Source organism: Hesperophylax consimilis, chromosome 5 (assembly GCF_061612785.1).
Source record: "Hesperophylax consimilis isolate HC1 chromosome 5, BYU_Hcon_1.0, whole genome shotgun sequence".
Classification (NCBI taxonomy): Eukaryota; Metazoa; Arthropoda; class Insecta; order Trichoptera; family Limnephilidae; genus Hesperophylax; species Hesperophylax consimilis.
The window spans coordinates 24,022,412-24,044,492 of record NC_142840.1 but is presented as its reverse complement, the minus strand read 5'-3'; the positions used below and the strand labels follow the sequence as shown (position 1 = coordinate 24,044,492).

General features: G+C 34.4%; 2 protein-coding genes across 14 annotated transcripts; both read right to left on the bottom strand.

The window, feature by feature from the left end:
• Positions 1-6,705, bottom strand: LOC149423678 (uncharacterized). The gene is made up of 5 exons (XM_089632277.1): positions 6,697-6,705; positions 4,578-4,908; positions 3,815-3,859; positions 2,887-2,979; positions 1-169 (listed from the first exon to the last, which is right to left on the bottom strand). Exons 1-5 carry the CDS (start codon positions 6,703-6,705, stop codon positions 156-158), a joined length of 492 nt encoding a protein of 163 aa, XP_089488403.1. The 3' UTR covers positions 1-155.
• Positions 6,706-7,255: 550 nt separating this feature from the next.
• Positions 7,256-22,081, bottom strand: wupA (troponin wings up A). 13 transcript variants are annotated; one of them, XM_089631720.1, is made up of 10 exons: positions 21,966-22,064; positions 20,169-20,208; positions 17,460-17,477; positions 16,945-17,073; positions 16,339-16,462; positions 15,405-15,505; positions 10,285-10,328; positions 9,877-10,018; positions 9,334-9,351; positions 7,256-7,602 (listed from the first exon to the last, which is right to left on the bottom strand). In XM_089631720.1, exons 2-10 carry the CDS (start codon positions 20,181-20,183, stop codon positions 7,531-7,533), a joined length of 663 nt encoding a protein of 220 aa, XP_089487846.1. In that variant the 5' UTR covers positions 20,184-20,208; positions 21,966-22,064; the 3' UTR covers positions 7,256-7,530. The 13 variants fall into 13 exon arrangements, with proteins under 13 accessions (XP_089487846.1, XP_089487844.1, XP_089487847.1 ...); XM_089631718.1 differs by lacking the exon at positions 15,405-15,505 and adding an exon at positions 14,923-15,023; XM_089631721.1 differs by lacking the exon at positions 15,405-15,505 and adding an exon at positions 14,359-14,459.

The window sequence follows — 22,081 nt, the reverse complement described above, 5'->3', positions numbered from 1 at the left end:
AAAAATAGTAACATTTATTGCGTATAAACATTAAACATAGAGAAATCATTATCTTCTATCGTTGGTACTTTTGTAAATAAAATTGTGGAATAAATAAAAAAGAGAGGTGAAAAAATGGCTCTTCACTGCCGGCGACCTCGCAGTACTCAGGAAGATCAGGGTGCTGGGGCTGAAAATATTAATTTAATTATTATTTATTTATTTATCTATTAACGCCCTTTTTAGGTGCTTTTACACATGAATAGTAAAAAATATACAGTACATATTTATTATACAAAACTAAACTGCCTCAGTAAGAATCTTTTGTATTTTTCCACTGAAAATTATTTCACTCCAATACAATACTTATGCATTCAGGGCAATGAGGAATACATATGGTAGTTAGACCCAATATTTCAGCACTGAAATAAATCCCGACTTCTAGTATTACGCAGTGGAATCCGAAAGATTAACAATGCAAGCAATTGTGGACTATCCAATAATTTAGAATTTTATATAGAAATACTGTCGGTGAAAATTCTTCTGTCCGAAAATTTAAGCACATTGATTTTATTTGAAAGAGTGTTGTAGTTCAATAAAACTGTTTAACTTAGAAAATGTAAGAATTTATTTTGTATTATTTCAGAAGCTTGTACATGAATATTGTAATGTGGGTTCAAGATGGGATAATTGTACTTAAATTGGCTTCTAACAAAGGCAAAATATAACAGCAATACATTTAATTTTGTTGAAATTTCTAGATACCCAAGTTATGGTCTTATTAATGAAATATTAAAATGTGAATGTTCGTTTGTTCAAATTTTAAAACTCCGAAAGTTCTTCACCAATATCAATTAAAATTTCAAAGTTTGTTCTTATTAGTGCAAAGAGTGTTTAGAGAGCGGTTTGAATGATATAAAAAGTCGGGGACGCCGAGGAATACTTAACGTAATATCTCTGCACCGGCATGAGATACCGAGTCGAATTAAAGTCGATGTAATGTAGTTTTTTAAGGCGATGCACTACGTCGTGTAGTATTTTAAATTGAGCCGCTATTGATAACAACCCTTACGTAAATGGCGATAAGGTTTAAATTCCCGCTTAACACCATCCGCCTGTTTTGATTTATGCAAGAATAAAACATGGCCAAAAAGTGCCTTTTATTTTATTTTGTGGATGTTCAAGCATAAATATTTAATTTTTTTTTTGATCATTTTATAAATAACTTAATTTGCCACATTATACAATAAAATCATAACCGAAAATGGGTTCGTAAGTAGGAGATTTTGAACTTTAAAGCAGTTTTCATAGGATACATTATTTTTTTCTGGGCTTATAAAAAGTCTTCTTATAAAAATATTCGATTATTTCAAAGGCCGAGATGTATTCTACTCGCAGTATTTAATTAAAGCATTTGAAACATTTCTAGGTGACCAAATTTTCAAATCAAAAACACATGATTTTGCATTACTACGTATGGGATCGCCTTAACAGCAACATTGTGTTATACAGCAGTGAATGATGGAAGAAGTCGGACACCCCCGAGAAAGACATTTGCTATTAGCAAAGAAATGCGGTGTCCGCTAGCCATTCATAATTTAAAAAAAAGAAGAATGAAGAAGACTCTAGAAGAAATAAACGCATTACATTAACAAGAATTAACGCTTATATCCTCCTTTTGAACCTATGAAAGACACATATGAACTACTGTCGATAATCATTATAATCAACAGGAGTAACACAGTAATTAGCCCAGTCATCCTAGATCAATATGGAGCCTCAGGTGGAATTAAAAGCATTAGCTTTAAAACTTGACAAAATATGTTCCCTACGACTTCATGTTAAATTTACAAAAAAATGTGGCGCCTTTTTAAGTTTACCGAAAATATCGGGCTAGATAAAAATAATACAATTTATTGTATTAAGTATCAAACATACTAATTTCAGTTGTGTGGGTGAAATATGGATCACAAACTTTCAAAAATTTAATCATTGTATAAAGAATTCAGATATGCACCTACATAACAAATATAGTACAGGGTTTTCCAATAAGAGGTGTTATTTTGAATAGCCCGCTATTTCGGTCATTTTTTGACATTTGAAAAGTATAAACTACGCCATTAATAAAAATAGAACGATGCACGCTTCAACAACGCATTGAAATTATTAAAATTTACTTGAGTGAATCAAATGCAAATCATCTTGAGTGATGAGGCCCATTTCCACCTCGGTGGCTTCGTCAACAAGCAAAATTGTCGCATCTGAGGCTCGGAAAACCCAAGAGTTATTGTTGAAAATCATCTCTTTCCTCAATATGTGACTGTTTGGTGCGATTATGGTCCGGCGGAGTCATTGGACATTACTTTTTCTAAAATGAGGCTGGAGCAACAGTTACGGTGAATGGATTGCGCTATCGAGAAATGATTAATGATTTTTTATGACCGGAATTGGATGGTATTGATCTGGATAAAGTTTACTTTCAACAAGACGACGCTAAGTGCCACACAAGCAACGAAACCATTCATATTTTACGATTGAATATCAAAATATAAATCCTCTTATTGGAAAACCCTGTATGTTATCATTTCAGGATATTCGTAAACATAAAGTTTTGCCTCTCCTTAAAAAATAATTAAGAGTACCTACCTAATTGTTTATTATTATCCTTAGATCGTTTATCCAGTGTAAAACTATACTAAATGACATGGGATCATATCAATCTCTCCCTATAGGTATTAGAAATATTTATAAAAATATTTTTTCGGGTAATACTGACAATGTAAATTAGTCGTAAGCTATAACCGAAAAAAAAATTATGTGTAAAACTGTGCTAACCACCTAGCAGTTCGTCTTTTAGGACAGTTTTACACTAGATATACGAGATAATGACTATATGTATATATTTACCTGCAGCAGGGGGTGCGGCTGCCGGGGCGGGAGCGGGGGCTGGAGCGGGGGCGGGGGCGGGGGCGGGGGCAGGGGCGGGGGCGGCGGCAGGTGCTGAAACAAAAAAAGTTCAATGAATCATTCTGATTTAAAGCTGCAAAAAGTTTTATATAGCACCCAATTTACATGAGAATGCCGCCAGGAATTCCGTTAAATTGTTTGTAGAAATAGCCAGTACAGTTTTCATGCAAGATTCCAGGTGGTATACATCTATCTACTGACGCAGACCCATGTTAAGTAACGCGATATTATAATTGAGGGGTATATTTGCAAAACTGTCTTAGCCTACCTAGGAAATCGCAAAAAGCTGCCATATGTGTGATTCTATATCAGTGTTTTTTTCTTCATAAAATGTAAAAAAATATTTAAAAGTTATAAGATATTCACAATTTATGTTTGTAATAGTGAGTTTTGCAAGAAATTCTTGAAATAATCCTGTTATGGATTTTTAAACACAACACAACTGACATCTACTTTCATCCAAATCAACTAGGCGGCCAATTTGTCACGTGACCAAATTTTCAAATTTTCGTTTAAAAATCGCTAATATTATCTTCAATATTTAAATAATGATACTTTTCAGGTAAACCAGAAACCAGATCAAGTTACTTTTAACTAAACACATATTATCATTACAAGTTTTATATGAAAGGCATGTACCTACTACAAAGTTTGGTTAATATTTTTTTTAATTTGCAGAAGCAAGAAGAAGAAATTTTGCATAAAACAAAACCTCCCGCAGTGGAGAGGAGTGGCAGATTAGACACATTTGTTTGGGACTTTTGGGAAGGAATATTCTTTCCGATATATTTTTTACATAGTATTTTGACTTTTGACTTCAACATAGTCAGTCGTGAATATTCCAAGGTAAATGAAAAGCTTCGATTACCTTCCGCAGGAGCTGCTGGTGGTGCTACTGTAGCTGGTGCGGGTGCTGTAACAAAATAAATAATGTCTTACTACCTTATTTTTTTTAATTCATCTATAGATTATACAGTTTCCAACATTTTTTATTTGTAATATTTCTATCTTTTTTATCTTTTTTACCTCCTTCAAGACCTATCCTATACAGCCCCTATCTTTTCGCTAACCTAACCGGGTGGCGATATAGTGCCCCTATCGTTGTACTTGTATTCTTGTGAAGTCTAAGATTAGAAAAAAACTATTTATAAATAAATACCACAAGCAAACAAAACAATATTTCAAAGGGATCTTTCCACGTGGCTATAAAAATATATGTTTTTATAACAACCTCCCACGTAACATCAAACAAAAACATTCCTTTTTAACAAATGTCACTAGACTTTAAAGGAATACTTAACATGAATTTAATACCTCGGTTTCTATTTGTATATTTAAATACTGTAATTAACCAACATTTTATATGAAGGGACTCTTCTATTTTTGAATAGGTTAGCTTTAAGAAATAGGATGTACCTATAAGCTATACCTATTTCTTTCTCATGTTTCAAAATTGTCTGTCATCAATATTGTACCACCTACATGTAAAAGCCCTCTGGGCGTTAAATAAATGAATAAAATAATAAAAAATAGTAATAAATAAAATAATACCCTTCGTACAATAAATGTTTTGTGAATTTGATTTTAATATCTTCATGGATTTTAACAGAATAGAGAGAATGTTTAATGACCTTCAGCTGGCGCAGCAGGGGCGACAGCTGGTGCAGCAGGATCTGCAGGGGCTGCGGCAGGAGCTGCAGGAGCTGCTCCTTCAGCGGGGGGCGCTGCCGCAGGAGCCGCTCCTTCGGCAGGGGGAGCTGCCGCAGGAGCCGCACCATCAGCTGGGGGCGCTGCCGGAGGAGCCGCTCCTTCGGCAGGAGGCGCTGCCGCGGGAGCCGCTCCATCCGCAGGGGGCGCTGCCGCGTCAGCAGGGGGTGCCACGGGAGCCTCTCCTTCAGCAGGGGGCGCAGGAGCCGCACCATCGGCAGGAGGGGCCGTTCCGTCAGCAGGAGCTTCACCCTCCTATATACAATCATGATTTACATTACTTCAAGCCGATTTGAAATCTCTTTGATTCAATGCGTTTCTTATGCCATGATTTGAACCAAATTATTTATAATTCTATAGCTTAGTACAATTTTCCAAAGTCGAAAAAGATAAATATATTATGAATGTCAAATCAGAATAGGATCCGAGAGCTTCCCAACAAATACAATTTGAAGTGAAAGTGCTGGAATATAAGTAATTTTTATTTTCAATTCTTATCATACTTGTTGGCTTACTCATATGTGTATATGCGCCCATAACACTGGAGATGAATTTTTTATTAACCCGCAATGAATGATACATAAAGTAGCATACTATATAACACGCAACAGTCTTATAATTTTGATACGCTACAATCTACATAATTTCTTAAAACAGTCAATATCCTACTATTGTTTCCGTAAAAAATGTTTTTTTTTTATTAAAATTTTCGGTGAAAGATATTTCTATAGAATTTTGGAAGCCTCCGAAAGTGGGAGAGAAAACTCAATACCGCAAAAAATCGACTCTGATTCATTTAACACTAAGCCATAGAATTTATATAGATTCAATGTATAATAATTATGGTGGCTCGATTATGTACTCGTGTAGGTTGAATTTAAGAAACATATTGAAACAAAGAGACATTTTGCAAAGCGTGTATAGCGATTTGATTTATCGAAAGCGGCCAAGCTAAAAACGTTAAAATGTGCGGTTATCCTGTTATTTGTTGGGAATAAACTATCCCAATTAATTTCTAAATCAATAAACATCAATCAAAACAACCCGGTTATAAACAAAAATTTACCGGTTATTAAAATTGAAAATATCGGTGAGAACATAAAACATATTATGTTAGACACTGCTAGGAGTCAGATATTATTTAATAAAATTCGTTAAACTGTGTTACGTCATCAGGATTATTTCCTAGGATTGTATGATAAAAGCAAAATGTTTCTGATTCTCATAGATTAACCAAAAATATCATTTTAAACCCAGGTACAAAATAGTTTTAAAAATCTTCATGCAGCAAGGTAAAAAGATGTTTTCGTTTAAATGTGAACATTCTTTGAGAAAAAACACACTCGTGTAACTTCAAGTATATATTATACTTTAACCCTTTAAATGCCGGAAGGTATTTTGCTCGGATGTACCGACAGGCCGCGAATTTTTTAGCTTTAAAAAAAGTTTCATTTAGATCACTCTAAAGTCGATATAATCTGTGAACTGTTATATTATAATTATTTCTTCATCATTCCAATAGATGTCACCGTGGGTTTCATATTTTAGATTTTTCAAATTACTTGAGTTTGACAAGCAAAATCGTCATATAGAACAGCGTGTTAACGCGCTCATTTTGTATGGCCGGCCTTTCGAGCACGGCTACCTAGAGCGCGTAAACGCGCTTAAGGCACACAACCGGTTTTAAAGGTATTTATAATATTTTTAGTAGACATTATACTTCATGAAATTATATACTATATTTCGAGTATATATTATACTTTAACAACTCTATAAGTATTACGCAATTGAAATCACAAATTAGCGTAGGTACCTATTTTGATGGACTGAAATTTCCAGTCCGAGTTTTTTAATTTATTTGAGAACTTGGTCATATTTACAAAGGAATCTTTTTCTGAATAAAACTCATGCTTTATTCGACAACATGCTTTGTGAGTACGAGTTCAATATATTCCTTACCGTTGAAGTCCTAAAGGAAGTCTACCTTCTTTAACGAGTAAAACAATGTGATAAAATCCGCCATAGAGCACAATACAATATTACCATTTCCATATCACGTGGCAAACATTCGGGAACATCACCATCTAATCTAATGAAGGGTGGGTAATCCTTGAGGATCTTTCTTATATAGGATATAATTTTTCGAAATTATAAACACAAATTTTATTTTTAAATAATGTACAAAAGAATAGGTAAAACCATTTCAAATTAAAAACAAATACATTATGAAAGTCACATGAAAAATAAGGATGTATCTATTTAAATACCACTATTTTCATGCTTGGATATCACGCGTGCCTATACTGTATTTAACAATAGTTATAATAATAATTATATATATATAAGTATTGTGTGCATTGTTTTTGATTTTTCAATTTTCGATGTGTGCGAAATAAAATTCAGTGTAAAAAATCCAATGTTTATTGATGGTATTGATGCTGTTGCTGCTAAATGATTTGAAATAAAATAAAATCCCTTATTAATCAAACTCGATGTTTCGTTTGAAAAAATCAAGATATGTATTTTATTAAAAATCAATAGAGCAAGTGTGGATGATATTATAATATATGTTATGATTATATAGAATAAATTAAAGAGTTGATGAATTAACAAGTAATTTTATATAAACAGTTACACGATAGTAATACATATGGAAATCAAAATATAACACTCAGTTTCATTTATAATCAATAAACAGGCGACTTAACAATGTTGATAAAATTACCTTGAAATAAAATGAAAATGTTGTTAAAATTTTATATAACAGTGTTATGAAATGTAATAGTTTGTTTGGTAATTTATAAAATAAATAGGTTTTGAAACACGTGGATGGAATGTGTTTCGGGAAGGGTCGGGGGTAGTTTCAGCAAGTCATGTTCATGCCTCAACTTCTTCCTCCTTTACCTTCTGTGCATCTCCGGGCTTGCCCTTGGACCAGTCAGGTTTTTTCTGCAAAACAAACAAAGGGCATTAGTAACTTGTCGGTATTTGTAACATTGGAGTGTAAGATTGGAGAAACACTCGCAAGGAACAGATTGCTTGGGATGTATAAGTGAATCCAATTCTTTCGAGTCACGATGTAATATACAAGATGAATTAAACACTTTTTTTCTAATTGGATGTTTTAGTAAGCATAATAAAGTATAAATGATTTATAATGAACATATTTTCATCGCCGTAAGAACATCTCTGAATAAAAGTTTTAATAATTCCAGCTGAATGATAAAGGAGGATAAATCGGTGAATTAACGGAAGGTTTTGTTAGTCGAAAGTAGCCTCCTCCGATCTCCGTTAATTGTACTATATCATCTAAGGTCATTTATTTGAACTCCTGAAAATCAAATGACCCTTCAAAAGCCAATACATGTTATTTTAGCATTGTTTATTGTTTAATTCTTGCAACTAATTTAGGACTAATACGATTCAAAAAGATCAATACGATTATATGCTACGTTAAATGTACGGCCGGCTAGGAGATGCCAAATAAGTGCAATATTATACCTTAATGTTATACTGTTTATAATATCTATACATAAATGAAAAGTGCTCATGAGTGCAGAAGAAAACAAGAGAAAAATAAAATAATATTTACTTTTAATTACATCGGTTAGTTCAATTCCGATTTGTTTCTATCCAGTTATTCGTCCATCTCACTTGAAGTGAAATGACACGAAAATGCGCTATATAATTGCTATGTTATTTTTATTATTACCAAAAGTTTTTTGTTTGTCTCAAAAATTTTTTATCCCTTACAAAATTTTTCCTAATGATGGCGTGGTTTATCCAAAATTTATTTAAGCATTTTTGAACGATTATGTCTTTTAAATTTAAAGAAACATGTCGATGAATCTTAATGTCGTCAAATTGATGGTGTATGGAGAGAAAGTAGATCGTAAAATCCTCTAGATTCAGAAAAATAATGTAATGTCAAAGGAGATATGTATGAATGACTCGGTAAGTCGAACGAAATGGAGTTACGTATTCAGTGAAACCAATTTCCTATGAAATTGAATGCAATATATTTACAACCTGCTCGAAACCAATTATTCCAAAAATATTTTTTTCATTTTAAACTAATAAGGAAAATGAAATGAGGATCATTATTTTTTTCTAATAGGGTAAAAGCATCGTTTGTCATTTCTTCATGACTTTGAGATAAAACTGTGACCAATAGCGAGAAAAATATATTTTTAAATACACTATTTATCTACTATTTTAAACCCTCGAAAATTCCCCCTTAAGAATGCGACATAATTTATATAATCGTGGCAATAAGCTATTAAAACATTATGTACATTATAATAGACTACCAATTTTCCGATGCTTTTTTTACAATGAGAAATGAGGTAGTGTAAATAATTTCATATCTACATCGTTTTTAAGCATGTGAATTGCATATTTACACCATTGCATGATCCAACTAAACTAGATATAAAGGCATACCGCTGATAGCTCCGTTGTATGCTCTCCCTCTTCCCAGGAAAGAGAGGATAAAACGGTGCTCTCATCGGCAGAACCGTATTTAGGAAGAATGCAATTAATGTGTATAGTGATGAACTTGGTCATTGAGTGCACCAGATGACCCCTGACTATGTTATGTTTTGTAAAACGGCATTTCAGCTACTGAGGCATAATAAATCATTTACATTTTGTATTCGGGTTTTTCCATTAAATGTTTACCTTTGCACTGGAGCTCCCCTGAAATACGTGCGCGGAAAAATACAAACAATGTTATTAAAATGTTAACACTTCGACAAGGATTATTACAACAAGTAGTATCTTAGGCTAATAAAACTCTAGTATATTTAACAGAAACATGTATCAAGACTTACAATTGTAAAAGGATTTTTGATATATATAAAAAAAACAGTTAAAATATATTTTAAAAAAATCTTGCCAAATACAAAAAAAAATAATAAATCATTCATTAATAGTTATTTACCCTTTTAAATTTTAAAATACATAGCTAAAATCAGAATGTGTTGATTATAAGTAATTTTTTTTTTAATTTTCGTACAAAACTTGTCGTACCCAAATTGCTACTCTCCATCATAGGAAAATGCACTGTATGATGTGCTGAACTACTCATTTTTTTAACCAATAACTTAATTTAATCGTTGTACAATATTCAGTAAAAAATATTAATACTCTGTTATTTAGAAAAAAAAATTAAGATAATGTTTTAGTCACATTTATATGTGGAATAGAAAAAATAAAATATACCTCCTTGTCTTCTTCTTCAAGGGTGAATTCCTTCTTCTTGACGACCTTCAGTTGGTTACGGAAGTTGAATTCGGCGGCCTTCTTTTGGAGCTTGGCGAATTTGTTTTCATATTTGGAAACCTTCTTCAGGGTAGGCTTAACGCTGGAAAACAAAACAGTACGTTTAACGCTCTATTCTTCCAAAACAATTAACGATGTGTATTCATGAATTGGATATTAGATTAAATTGAAAAAAAAACGAATATATAGACGATGAAGTAAAACGCAAAATGGGCTATTTTTATCTGAAATTTCAATCAAACCTTGAATTAAAGATTGTTTGATGTAACAACGTAATTTGACAAGTTATTAGAGAACATTTTTGGATTTAAGTTTTTGGAATGAAAATGTAATTGAATGAAAACTTACAACTTTCCTCTGAGGTCATTGACTTGGGTGTTAAGGTCTGCGATCTGTGGAACAGTCAAGTTGATTAGAAGAAGGACAAATCTGGTGCTAAACAATAACGTGCGCAAGGCGAACATCGAAAACGTGATTATTTACTGACTTCTCTAAAGCAAAACAAAGGGACTTTTATGTAGTGTTAAACACAGACATATATTCAATTTCTTAATTTGTAAAACAAGGAAATTTACACGTAATTCTTTAAAATTGCCAACAAATTAAAGGAAATTATTTTAAGGGGGTAAAGTTAGGTATTTCATATCTACAAAAGTTTGAACTTTATCTCTACTCTAAATATTACTTTAATGGGGTAAAGTTAGGTATTTCATATCTACAAAAGTTTGAACTTTATCTCTACTCTAAATATTTCACACAAAAATAGTAATTTACAGAAGCATGCACAAATACTAAGTAACTAAATATGTGAGGTGTGTATTTACATGTGGTTAACATTTATCATCTACCAAACATTAATTTTATTTTTTATGCATCTATTCACAAACCAAACACAAACATCGAACATCAAAAAACAACAAACATTTATCCGTCTGTAGGTTTTAAAATTTACTTTTTACAATTTACTCCTAAACAAAATATAGATGTTGATTTTTGGTAAGAAAAACAGATAGGTATTATGTTAATTGTATTACAAACACAATTACAACATTACTGGAACGTGAACAACAATTGTGTAAATTCTACATATTAATAAATGGAAATATGAAAATTAGGCGATGTTATTTGCGTTTTGAATCATTGCTCCTCGATTGGAAGAAAAGATAACGAATAATAACATCGATTCATTGAACTTATCATCACTTGTGTTTGGCGAATTATTCCCCTCGGCGGTATTCCAATTGCGATAGAAATGAGAGTATTTCGAAAGAGTTTATTGTAGAATTATTTACTGAAATAATGTTTAGTTAAGTAGGTAATGAGAATTGTATTGGTTCAAGGAAATGTATTTAAAGTCAGCTCAGTATGTACAGCTTTTAAATTGTTAGAATAAAATTGTTAACATTAAAACTTTTTTTGACGAAAAATCGCTGAGAGATTCTAGAAAATCTTTAAAGCTTTAATCTTACTCTGGTTTAAACTGTGTTATTAATGCTTATCTGGTTTAAACTGAATTGTTATGTAGTCCTCACAAAACTAACCGTCAACTGTGTAAGTATATCTTCTGAATGAACAATACATTCTAAGACAGTGAGATGATTTTATCACAATTCTTTCAAGTTGTTTAAAACAACACTTTATTATTCTTGGAAAACATAAATCGGTTAAGTACAAAATGATTTTAAGGTCTTTAGTGGCGGCTTATGCAATCCACGACCTGCAAAGTGTTAAACCATGGCCCTGTACAATTTTCATTTAAAATGACATGTTTGTTAGATAAAGTAAGATAACATTGTTTTAAAACAAGCCTCATTGCACCGTATACAGTTTTATTGAACAAAATCAATAAAGTCACAAGTGAATTATTGATCTTCAGAGATAATCGACAGGTTTAAGTTGGAATACGGAGGGAAATTCTGGAAGGGGGGTGGTGGGGGTGACAAGGATGAATCGGGGGATGCTTGTGAACACCATTCATTCAATCAGTGCACAGGCAGCTGGTTCTGTGCAGCTTCTGGGTGCCTTTCCCCTTCAAACTTAAGGCTACAGAAACCTTGCAAAAACTATTCATCAATACTAAAAGTATATTTACACTTCACTTTGTTTCAAAAAAGAGTTCCTCATCGACGCTATACACCATTGCTCGACTTACGCTTTCTTAGCTTTGGTAAAGTTCGAGCAACCAAACGAAAACAAATTCATCAAGTGCTACTAACAAAATTTCACATGTAGGTTTTTCGAAACAATTTGAAATGTATCCAAAAAATAAAAAAGAAACAAAAGATGTTCACGACTAAAGAGACTCCACTTCCCACAGCACACGACACACAAACACAGTTTGTCATAATTTTGGTCTTTCTGTCTGATTCCAGGGCAACCGGTGGAAGTGTGCGGAGGTGAAAAGGTGCAAAATCGATTCTCTGATTGAAATATACTTCAATCTTGTGTGATCTCTTCTCGACTATTAAACAATGTGTGAGTTGGAGGGGGAAACATCTAGTAGGAACAGTCGCCCGAACGAGTACTCGAATACATACAGAATATATACAGACACTAACACATAGCTACGTTGGAAGGGCCAGTATGGAACATTTATAGGGTTCGTTCGTAGCATGGCACTTTGATTGCGTGGTTCTCGCTCTAACGTTGATACTTGAACTTGAATTGACGATCTGCGTCACGTGATTGACGACTAAGCAAGATGGAGATTTGGAACAAGAAGCGTCGCTTGCCGGAGCAAGTGCGGTGCGACGTGCGGCGTGCGGAGTGCGGCGTGCTTCGTGTGGCACGCGGAGTGCTATTTGCACGCGTGGCTTGCTACTTGCACGCGTGGCACGGCGCGTGGCGTGGTGCGTGGGAGGCCGGCTCTCACAACACATACAACAGCATCAAACATCCTACAGTCAATAAGCCATCAACCACGGCAGTGAAGCGCTAAATGTTTAATATCATATTAATTGATTTGAAACAGCAGCCACACAAAAACATCATTGTAATTGTCAAGTGCCATACTTAAAATGTGGAGCAAACAATACAAGGGTAACACTACTAGAGGGCTTGTGAAGTTATAAGTTTATATTATTAGATAATGCATGAAGAGGTTTGCATGCATCATTATTATCAAAGATTCCTGTGAATCCGCTAGTCGGGTAAAATGAAAACTTTAAATTAGTCGTCAGTTAAAGAATTGTTATAACTGATCACAAGCACATAGCTCATGTGATGTGATCACTTTTCGTTATATTATTCCATTAGCACGAACGTTTAATTGTTGGTTAAGTTAATAATGATACGTTAGTCAAAAGCGATGTAATAAGCAATACGAGTAATGTCTGGGGCTCTGGCATCATGCGCGGGAAGAGACGGGAGCCAGGGGCGAGGCGAGGCGAGGCAAGGGGCAAGGGCGGAGGGCAGAGATCAGTAATCAAGTAGAGAGGAGAAAGGTATGCGGTTTGGTCCTCATTAGTCCAAGCTCACTACTAAACTCAGCATCGGCCGTGGTCCTCTTCAGCTACACGCAGAATCGATTTTGCACCGCCGCCACGTTTCACAAGCGAAGTTATACTAGATACTTCATACTTATTTACATTGGGTCTACGATCTAAGACTAGAAGACCTTGCTCAGCCCTGGGGCACAGATAGTCAGTAGCGACCAAATCATAGTAGATGCGTAATGCGTATGTGGGTGTGGCGCAAGAGTTGGACAACGAGGACAGTGCGGACCTCGATAGCCTGGTAGCCTGGTAGCCTGGTAGCCCGGTCGGTCTGTCGCCTGCCTTGCCGAATAACTCTGTCTTGTATCCAGGGACTGATCAACAATACATTATTTACAATGTTTTGAAAGTGCAAGCGTTATGAACAAGAAAACACGACTTTCCACACGTTCTGGTACGTGCTCTGATTCTATATTCACAACATATTCACTATGTAGTATGGATACAGTTAAATACCTCCCAGTCCCTTTTCCTGACTTCATGTTCCAAATCCCACTTCTGGCTTTCACAAGTATACATGCGGTCAAAAAACTCCTCTACATATTCCGCTAGATCCTCTACGGAATGGAAACATTGATTGCGTTAGAATCTCAAATTTGGATCATTGCATGACTGCAGTTGATACATCGATTGAACCAACTGTACGAGTGTGGCGAACAGAATGTGAGATGATGTGTTTCAGATAGATCGAGTAATAGACGCGGTGGCCACTAGTTAACAAGAAGGAAGCTAACTGCGACCTAATTTAGGTGTGATCGGAGATCGGTGGGGAGACCGGAGCTTAGGAATGAGGAAGGGACTGCCTGGACTGGTCTCTGGGCAGGAGGAGGAGCCTCGCTGCTTCTCTTCCAAACTGAATTTGTCGTAGTCATGTGGTGTGTGGGTGCAATGCGGAACATTTTGACGATGTTACATCCCAGAGGTTTACCTCCAACTGTTTTAGCTTCTGACCCCTCTCAAGATCCCACTTATCACCTTCGAGGCTGTATATTCTATGCCAGTACTTGGTGCATAAGGTCTGCAGCTCGGCTAAACAAAACAATTCACAATTCAGTAGAGCACTTACGAGAAAGCTCGAGGAGACAATGACCCGGGTGAGAAGGATAAGCGAAAGCGGAAGCTAAAGTTATATCAAGACGGAAGAAAGAATCGGGCAAACAAAAGTAAAGAAGAAGCTGTGTGACGCCGGGCTCGCTGGTAGCGATGTTAAAGTTCAGTATTGTTAACGACTTCTTCTTGTGTTGATCGAATATCCTATGTTATTGATAGATTAATATCTGCTAACGGATGGGCGGTTACATACCAGGATTATCACATAGCGAATGATAAGGGATTGATTGCTGCCCAAATGAACTAGGTGCTAGAAATAAGTCAACCAAAGGCTATACACAACCTGCGATCTGATTCAAAAACAAACAATTGGGTAGCGGGGCAATGGAAATCGTTTAGCGCAAGAAGCTAACACTTAGGAGAGGAACGAACGAATGCGAACCTCCATTTCCTTGCGAGCCACCTCGTACTCTCGGTCGTACCTCTCTTCTTCAATGATGCCGATGCGGGTGTGGTACGCGGTACACACGCTCTTCAGGTTCGCTACAAGACCAAGCAGTCACTGATGCTTTTAGTTGCTAAACATGCTCGGTCCATCCGCCCGTCTTTGTTACTACACTCTCTTAAGTAAGTAGTTAAGTTAAATAGTGAGTTCTAGTTCTTAAATTAGAGTTTATAGTTGATAGTACAAGAAAGTCAAGTGTGAGGAAGAAAGAAAGTATTATAGATTGAGAAAAGAGAAGGTAGATCCTAAGAAGCTTTCGGAAACAAAGACATCGACAATCCCAGCAGCCAGGATTGACAACAGACATACAAGACAACATAGTGGCTTCACAGATTACATGGTACATCATACGGGTGTTAATGAAGTCTGTGAGTGTGTTTGTGTGTGATGTGTATTTTGACCGAGAACTCAATAACTACCTCCATGTCTTTTCGTTTAACAATGAATTCCGAATCAATTTTCTCATCCTCCAGAGTTCCGATGCGGTCATGGTACATCTTCAGCACTTGCTTAATGCCGTCTATAACATGGCAGCCAATGGGAGTTAGCATTATAATACATGAATATAATAATATATATAGAAGCGAAGTGTTCCCTCCTTGTTGGAAACCAGGGGTGTGTATGTATGTTTGTAAGTATGAGAGGAACTTCAACAGGTTGTTGTATCCATCTTATCAACACTCCAGAACCTTCTTTCATAATGTAAGCGATTCAGTTACACCATCAGTAAAGTTTAATATTCAAATATATTTCGGGGTTGTTTGCATTTGCTGGGATGTGGAAAAAACTTATAGTTAATCACTCAGAAACAAGATTATGTACTTTGTCTGGGGGGTTAGTTAATTTATACAGTATTCAATGATCCTTACGATAATCGCAAAGCCACTTTTGTAAGGTCTATCAAACATAATAGAAAAACATCAATAGACCCAGACTGGCAGCGTCCAATATAAAATCAAGAAGTAAAAAACATGCCAATGTATAATGGCGGGATTTGAACCCGCAACCTCCTAACTAAAAGTCAAATACGTACATCATTACTATATGGAGGTGTTCATTATCCAGGTTATCATATTTATTATAATATAAACATCTCAGCACTTCAAATTAAGTATTGACGATATGATTAAATTCAGGCGGTTGTACAAGTAGGAATCGAACCATATTCTTGCATTCTTAAAGATGTAAAGTTATTATGAAACAAATTATTATTGTGGAAATCTTCAAATGTTGGTGTGAATTCTTCCTGTTGCATCTTGGGGGCTTTTCATAAGGCGCAATTAACTTGCGATTGAAGAACAATAACATATTTCTGTAACCTGTAGAGGAGGATAAAAGGGCCTGACGCTTTACCTTCGCTGGTGTCATCGAGGTTTTTGGGTTTGCCGCAACGCTCTTCAATGATACGCCTCCTCTCGGCGGCTTTGCGCTCCTGTTCCTTCTTCAACTCCTCAGCGGCCTTTTTACGCAGCAGCAACTGTTGGGACCATAAAAATAGTTTAATATATTGCTTGTGCACATACAGGAATAACCCTAGTATTTGGTTGAATTCTTTAATTATATTGTGGTATAGTAAGTTCTCGCAAATATTACAAAAATTATGATAAAATTGGACCCAAATTGAACTGTGTACTTTCTAGGAGCCATAGATGGCTCAATACTAACTAAAAAACAGTGTTTTTTGGCAACATCTCGCAAAACATCACCTGACACTAATCACTGTGAAAGACTGATAAAGACTTAATAACGCCACCCAACGAATATGTGAAGTAATTTGACGGAGGAACTCGAATGCAGGTCTTGAAAGGACTCAAATTAAACGAGGTAAAAATATGAATCTCGGGAGCTCGTTCGCGTCAATGGGTGCATTTTTACCTACAAATTTAATAAAACTGCCGATAACAACTATGAACTGATATTAAAAAGGGAAAGGATGGAACAAGTATTGTGGAAACTTACCCTGAGTTTCTTCTTCCTCTCTGGTGTCATGAAACCCTTCTTGGCCTTCTTGGCCTTGGAGGCTTCCTCCATGCGCTTGCGCACCTCGGCCCTCTTGCGGTCAATCTCCGCCTGCTTGGCCTTCTTCGCCTAGAGACAAACCGGAAACCTTCAGTTACAAGTTCCATAGCGAGGAAGCATCACTGAAATAGCCAAACACCAAAACGCACCACTTATTTCCTGGTGAATTTCGGAATGATTTGATACTTATGATATAATATATATTGATTTGATAATATTATAGTGTTCAAAGTATTCATATTTCAGCCATTTCAGTGATGCTCCTAAGTTTACCTAAATTCAACATTTTTCAAGTCAAGATGCTAAATATTTGCAAAGGAATGTAAAAGATTGTTATCATTAATCTTTGAAGTTAAACTGGGGACGTTTTTTACTAGATAAAAATGTTTGGGGTTTATTATTCTACTACTAAGGCTTTTGGTTTTTTTCTTGATTTTTGTAGATTTCATACTAGCCTCCTCGAGTCGCTTTTTCTGTAAAAGAGAAAATAAAACAAATTAGAATCATTTTTACACTAGATGATGAAATGTTAAAATTAACTATTAGAAATTAAAATTTGAGTTATTTTTTAGGCAATTTTGTTTGATTATCTTTAAAAACTACATTTACTTTAATTCGTTGAACTATTTGAAATATTTGTTGATGCGTCAGTGAAAATAAAAATGCCAAGTGAATATTTTGGTAAAATAGCACTGGTCAGATTGTGCCCATGGCACTTTGCTAACAAAATTGCACTGGTCAGATTTTTCCCATAGTACTTAGCTAACAGAATAGCACTGGTCAGATTGTGACCATAGCCCTTAGCTAACAAAATCAACAAGAAAATGTTTTTAAATTAACCTTACCAATTTCTCTTTCACGACAGAAATAATAAAAAAGTACGTTATTGTTTAGAAAGATATAATTATACTTAAATATGTTTTTAAATATAATTTAGTTGTCAAAATGTGTGGACATTATTTTATTTATGTATTTCCATGCAAAGCATACATAATATTTCGTTGTTGTTATATACAAAAATAAGTTTTGTTTATCAGATATTAATTACAATTTCATATTTTTACGTAAGGTCAATCGTCCATTCATCGTAGTTTTATTAATGACATTGTTAAACATTGGTAATAACTTAAACATGTTTTTCATTTTGTGAGAACATTTATCATTCCAATTTAATTTAATTAGTTACATTTTGAGACATTTATGCTTTTCAGCCATTATTCGAAATTAATGATGTGCCAGGATTACAGTGGAGTAAGGGAGAAAGATTTTCAAAATTCATGGGAATTAATTAAGGAATAAATCAAATTGAGTGGTTAGTAGGAAAAGTATTTTTGAGTGAAACAAAAATTTTCTGGGAAATAAATATCTTAAAATTGATTGAAATGTGTTTAAAATCATAGATTTCTAAACACATTCAAATAAATAAGAAATTAAAAGGACATTGGATGTAATAAAGGATATAGAATAGGAAAAAAGTGGTGTGAGGTATTTAAAATATAGAAGCTTGTGCTTAACAGAGAGCAGAATGGAAAATATGAAAATTCCGAACTCGAGGCCTGTGATTAATATATCAGAATTTCTTTGAAAATAGAGTTCGTTTTTTTCGTACTTTAAATCTGGGAAATTGGAAATTGTTTGGTTTATGGTGCAAAATAGGATATTTGTGAAACATTCAAAAGTGTGGTGCAAGGTGCATTGTGCAATAATTGTGCAAAATAGGCAAATTTAATTACGAGTGTGAAAGGCTTTTGTTATTTAATATCACATGTAAAAAGATACACGTAAACATATATCAAGGAATTTTGTTCCTCTTTACTTACTGGAACAGCGGTTAAAACAAAAATCTAATCGTGATATCTAGAAAAAAATCTTAGAGCTTATTATTTGATCTTTCGTCAGTTTACATCCAATAGAATACAATAGTCTTGTTTGCCATCAAACAATCGACAAAATAACAATTTCGAAAAGAACCAAAAAGGTGGTTCCTTCAAACGAATGTATAAGAGTTTAATTTTTTTAATATTGTAAAATATCTTGGTGATCATATTTTACAAAATTTACAATTTTCCGATTATAGTAAAAATTGACCTTTTGGAAATTTATTATTAAATAAATTCTTGAAGTCGTGTTTGAAGAAGAGTATGTGAGAAGAAGAATAGATAGAGGGGGAAAAGAAGATGACATAATTTATCTTGTCTCTTATTTCGTTTAAATATTGTACATTTTTTTTATGCTACATTAAAAATATCTATTTTCTAAGCATATAACTAATGCATCCTTAAGTTTTATAAAAAACATGAGAAGTTTATATGAAAATAAACGTTTCTCTTTTGAAATCTATGTTTTACTATATTAAATGAAGATTTCAATGTGAAATCGAAGTGTTTAAAATGTATATCTAAAATTGCTATAGTTATTAATTCATGCTTATAAGCAGTTATATGTACCTTAGCGTCAAGGAGGGAATTTTATACTGCATTTTATAAGGGAATTCGAGGGATGTTCCGTGCAGGTCCAGATTCATGAGATGAAGAAGATGTCAGAAGATCCAGTAGAACGCAGCGAAGAACGAAGCGGACGAGTGGGAAGAACATAGAAAATATTGGAAAAAAATCATTAGTATTTAATTAAATAACATTGTGTTTGTAAGACATTTTCTACAAGCTGCACGATTAAAATGAATATTTGGGTAGATTTAATCTAAAAATTTGACTCTCGTTAGCGTGCTGACAATTTAAAAAAATATATATTTTGTACAGCAACGCTATTGAATATTGTTTGCAGCATTTAAATGAAAAAATAATAATCGAGTCATCAAGATTATTTGTACACTTAAAACTTCTATAATTTTTCTACAAAGTTTGTTTCAATATGTATTATAAGGTTTAATAAAAATAATACTCCATGTTATTAGATAATAATATGTAAAAGCATAATTTCAAGTAATATAAAAGCAATTTGTAAGCAATATATCTAAAGAACGTCGTGTTTTATGTACATCCTACTGTTTACTTACGAGCCTCTTAAAATAAAGTCGCCTGCTAAAGAATCTGTCGAATGGTTGCTAAAAAATAGGGTCGATAAATTAATTTTCAATATTTCTTCTCCTGGGCCATTTCGATGTTTTCATGGGCATAACAAAGCGGAGGAATTACTAACCTTACATCATCATCTGCCATTTTGATGTTTTTGTTGTTGTGTGGTCTGAAAACATAAAATTAACATTTAATGTTATAGAAGCCTTGTCATTTTGTGTGGTTTATTTTATAAAATTCACTCTATTCCATAAGTAACGTTAGAATTTTATCTACTGCGACATATTGTCAGATGTTTTTTTATCAGATTTGACTTTTAAAATATTTTTTTTGGAAAGTGGATAGCATCAAGCATTTTTTTATAATTAAGAATAAAAGCTAATTGTTGAATATATCGAAAACAGTTTGATTTAATGTGCAATCCGAAGATTGGACTCAAAATGCTCAATAGTATCTCATAAAATTTTGAAAACAATTTATTTCGAATTCAAATAAAAAAATATATTTTGTTTGAAATCGTACACCCAGTAAATCCTAAATGATAAAAATATGCCAAATTGTTTATTTTTACATCGGCTCTGCGGAAGGAAGACGTACGTATGTATTTGTAAATAATACGCGATCTATTTCGAGCTTCGGAAGCCTTCGGCACTCGTCGGAAACAATCGGCTCCGGCGTGTGAAATGACGGAAATAGCAGCGTGGCCGAACGACGCCCGACGCCTAATTTGGTCCGTCGAGGATCGCCCACTCTCAGCGTCAGCACCGCGGCGGCTTTAGTTACATCGAGGGCTAGCAGGCCGCAGCTACCACAGCCAAACTATCGAGAAACTAACTACCGCCACTACGATCTTATTACTTAGACCCTAGATTATTTTAAACATTCTCTAACAACTTGAATTACTATCCATTTAACTCAAAATGCCCCAATAAAATATTCAATTGATATTTTTTTACTATGGTGGTTGCGATTTCAAAGATGTTTTTGAGGGGATTCGATTTATAATAATTATAAATCTACGTAGTGATATTTATTAGTGTTAGAATTTGATGTGATATTAAGATCACTTTAGTTATAACTAGGTTTAGCATAGAATAATACAATAATTCTATCAGGTTCAGTAACCCATTTTCCTATTAAGGGAAATTTTCTATGAGAAAAAGCTAGTGTCATATTTTGGTTTGCATCCAAAACGTGTCATTGACAACATTGAATACAGTTGTTTTGATTGGCACTGAAAAGACATTATTTATATCATAACAGAATTATACAATTGGCAATTAAACATTTGATTTCTAATTATTGCGTTCCAATGAAAATGTGTTTTTTTAAACAGAACGAAAACATGTTTGTAACGGAGAAACATTTAACAATAACTTTTTGTAATCGCTTTGATCAACGGCAATACGTGAGATTTTATCAAGACACTTAAAAATATTTCGAATTATTTAACCCGAGAGCACAATTGGTAAATGGACTTCGAGAAAGTTTAGCAGGCTCTCCACCGATGCTAATTATAGAGTATACCAGTATCTCAAATTTTTCGTTAAATTAGCGAACTATTAATATTTATACACATCAAAGAAGTAAAGTTCTGATATTGAAATATACTAATCGTATCTTACACCGGTTAAGTTCACGACCACGAAGTACAAATCACTTTGAGATCACTTATTGAGCTGTATTCTTGCGATGAAGAAACCAGTGGAACTTATACACAATCGGCTAGTTATATTTAAATATGAGCGCTGCTGTACGTGGCAGGTCGGTCGTAGCACAACGAAAGTTTACGGGGTAGGTTAAGTATGAATATTTGGTTTTGGTGTTTCGCGGATGCTGGGGTGCTGCGAGGGTTAGGGCCGACCCGGCTAAGGGAGCGGCCGGCTGCGGGTCGCTTGGGGGTTAAAGTTGAACTTGAACACTCACCTAGGAAGTAAAACTAAACACTGCTCTAGAGCGAGCCCTGGGATAGCACTGCCCGGACTGAGGCGGAGAACGGACTGCCGTCGCGAGGTAGCCCAGACGGGATTTGGCGGGGTGAA

Excerpts from the sequence above, each read along its gene's own strand:
- LOC149423678 (XM_089632277.1), bottom strand. Across the intron at positions 3,860-4,577 it reads CCCTGCTGCGCCAGCTGAAG|CACCCGCACCAGCTACAGTA; the intron begins GTCATTAAACAT and ends ATTTTGTTACAG. Across the intron at positions 2,980-3,814 it reads ACCAGCAGCTCCTGCGGAAG|CACCTGCCGCCGCCCCCGCC; the intron begins GTAATCGAAGCT and ends TTTTTGTTTCAG.
- wupA (XM_089631720.1), bottom strand. Across the intron at positions 15,506-16,338 it reads CCTCGATGACACCAGCGAAG|ACGGCATTAAGCAAGTGCTG; the intron begins GTAAAGCGTCAG and ends GCCATGTTATAG. Across the intron at positions 10,019-10,284 it reads AATGACCTCAGAGGAAAGTT|CGTTAAGCCTACCCTGAAGA; the intron begins GTAAGTTTTCAT and ends TTTGTTTTCCAG.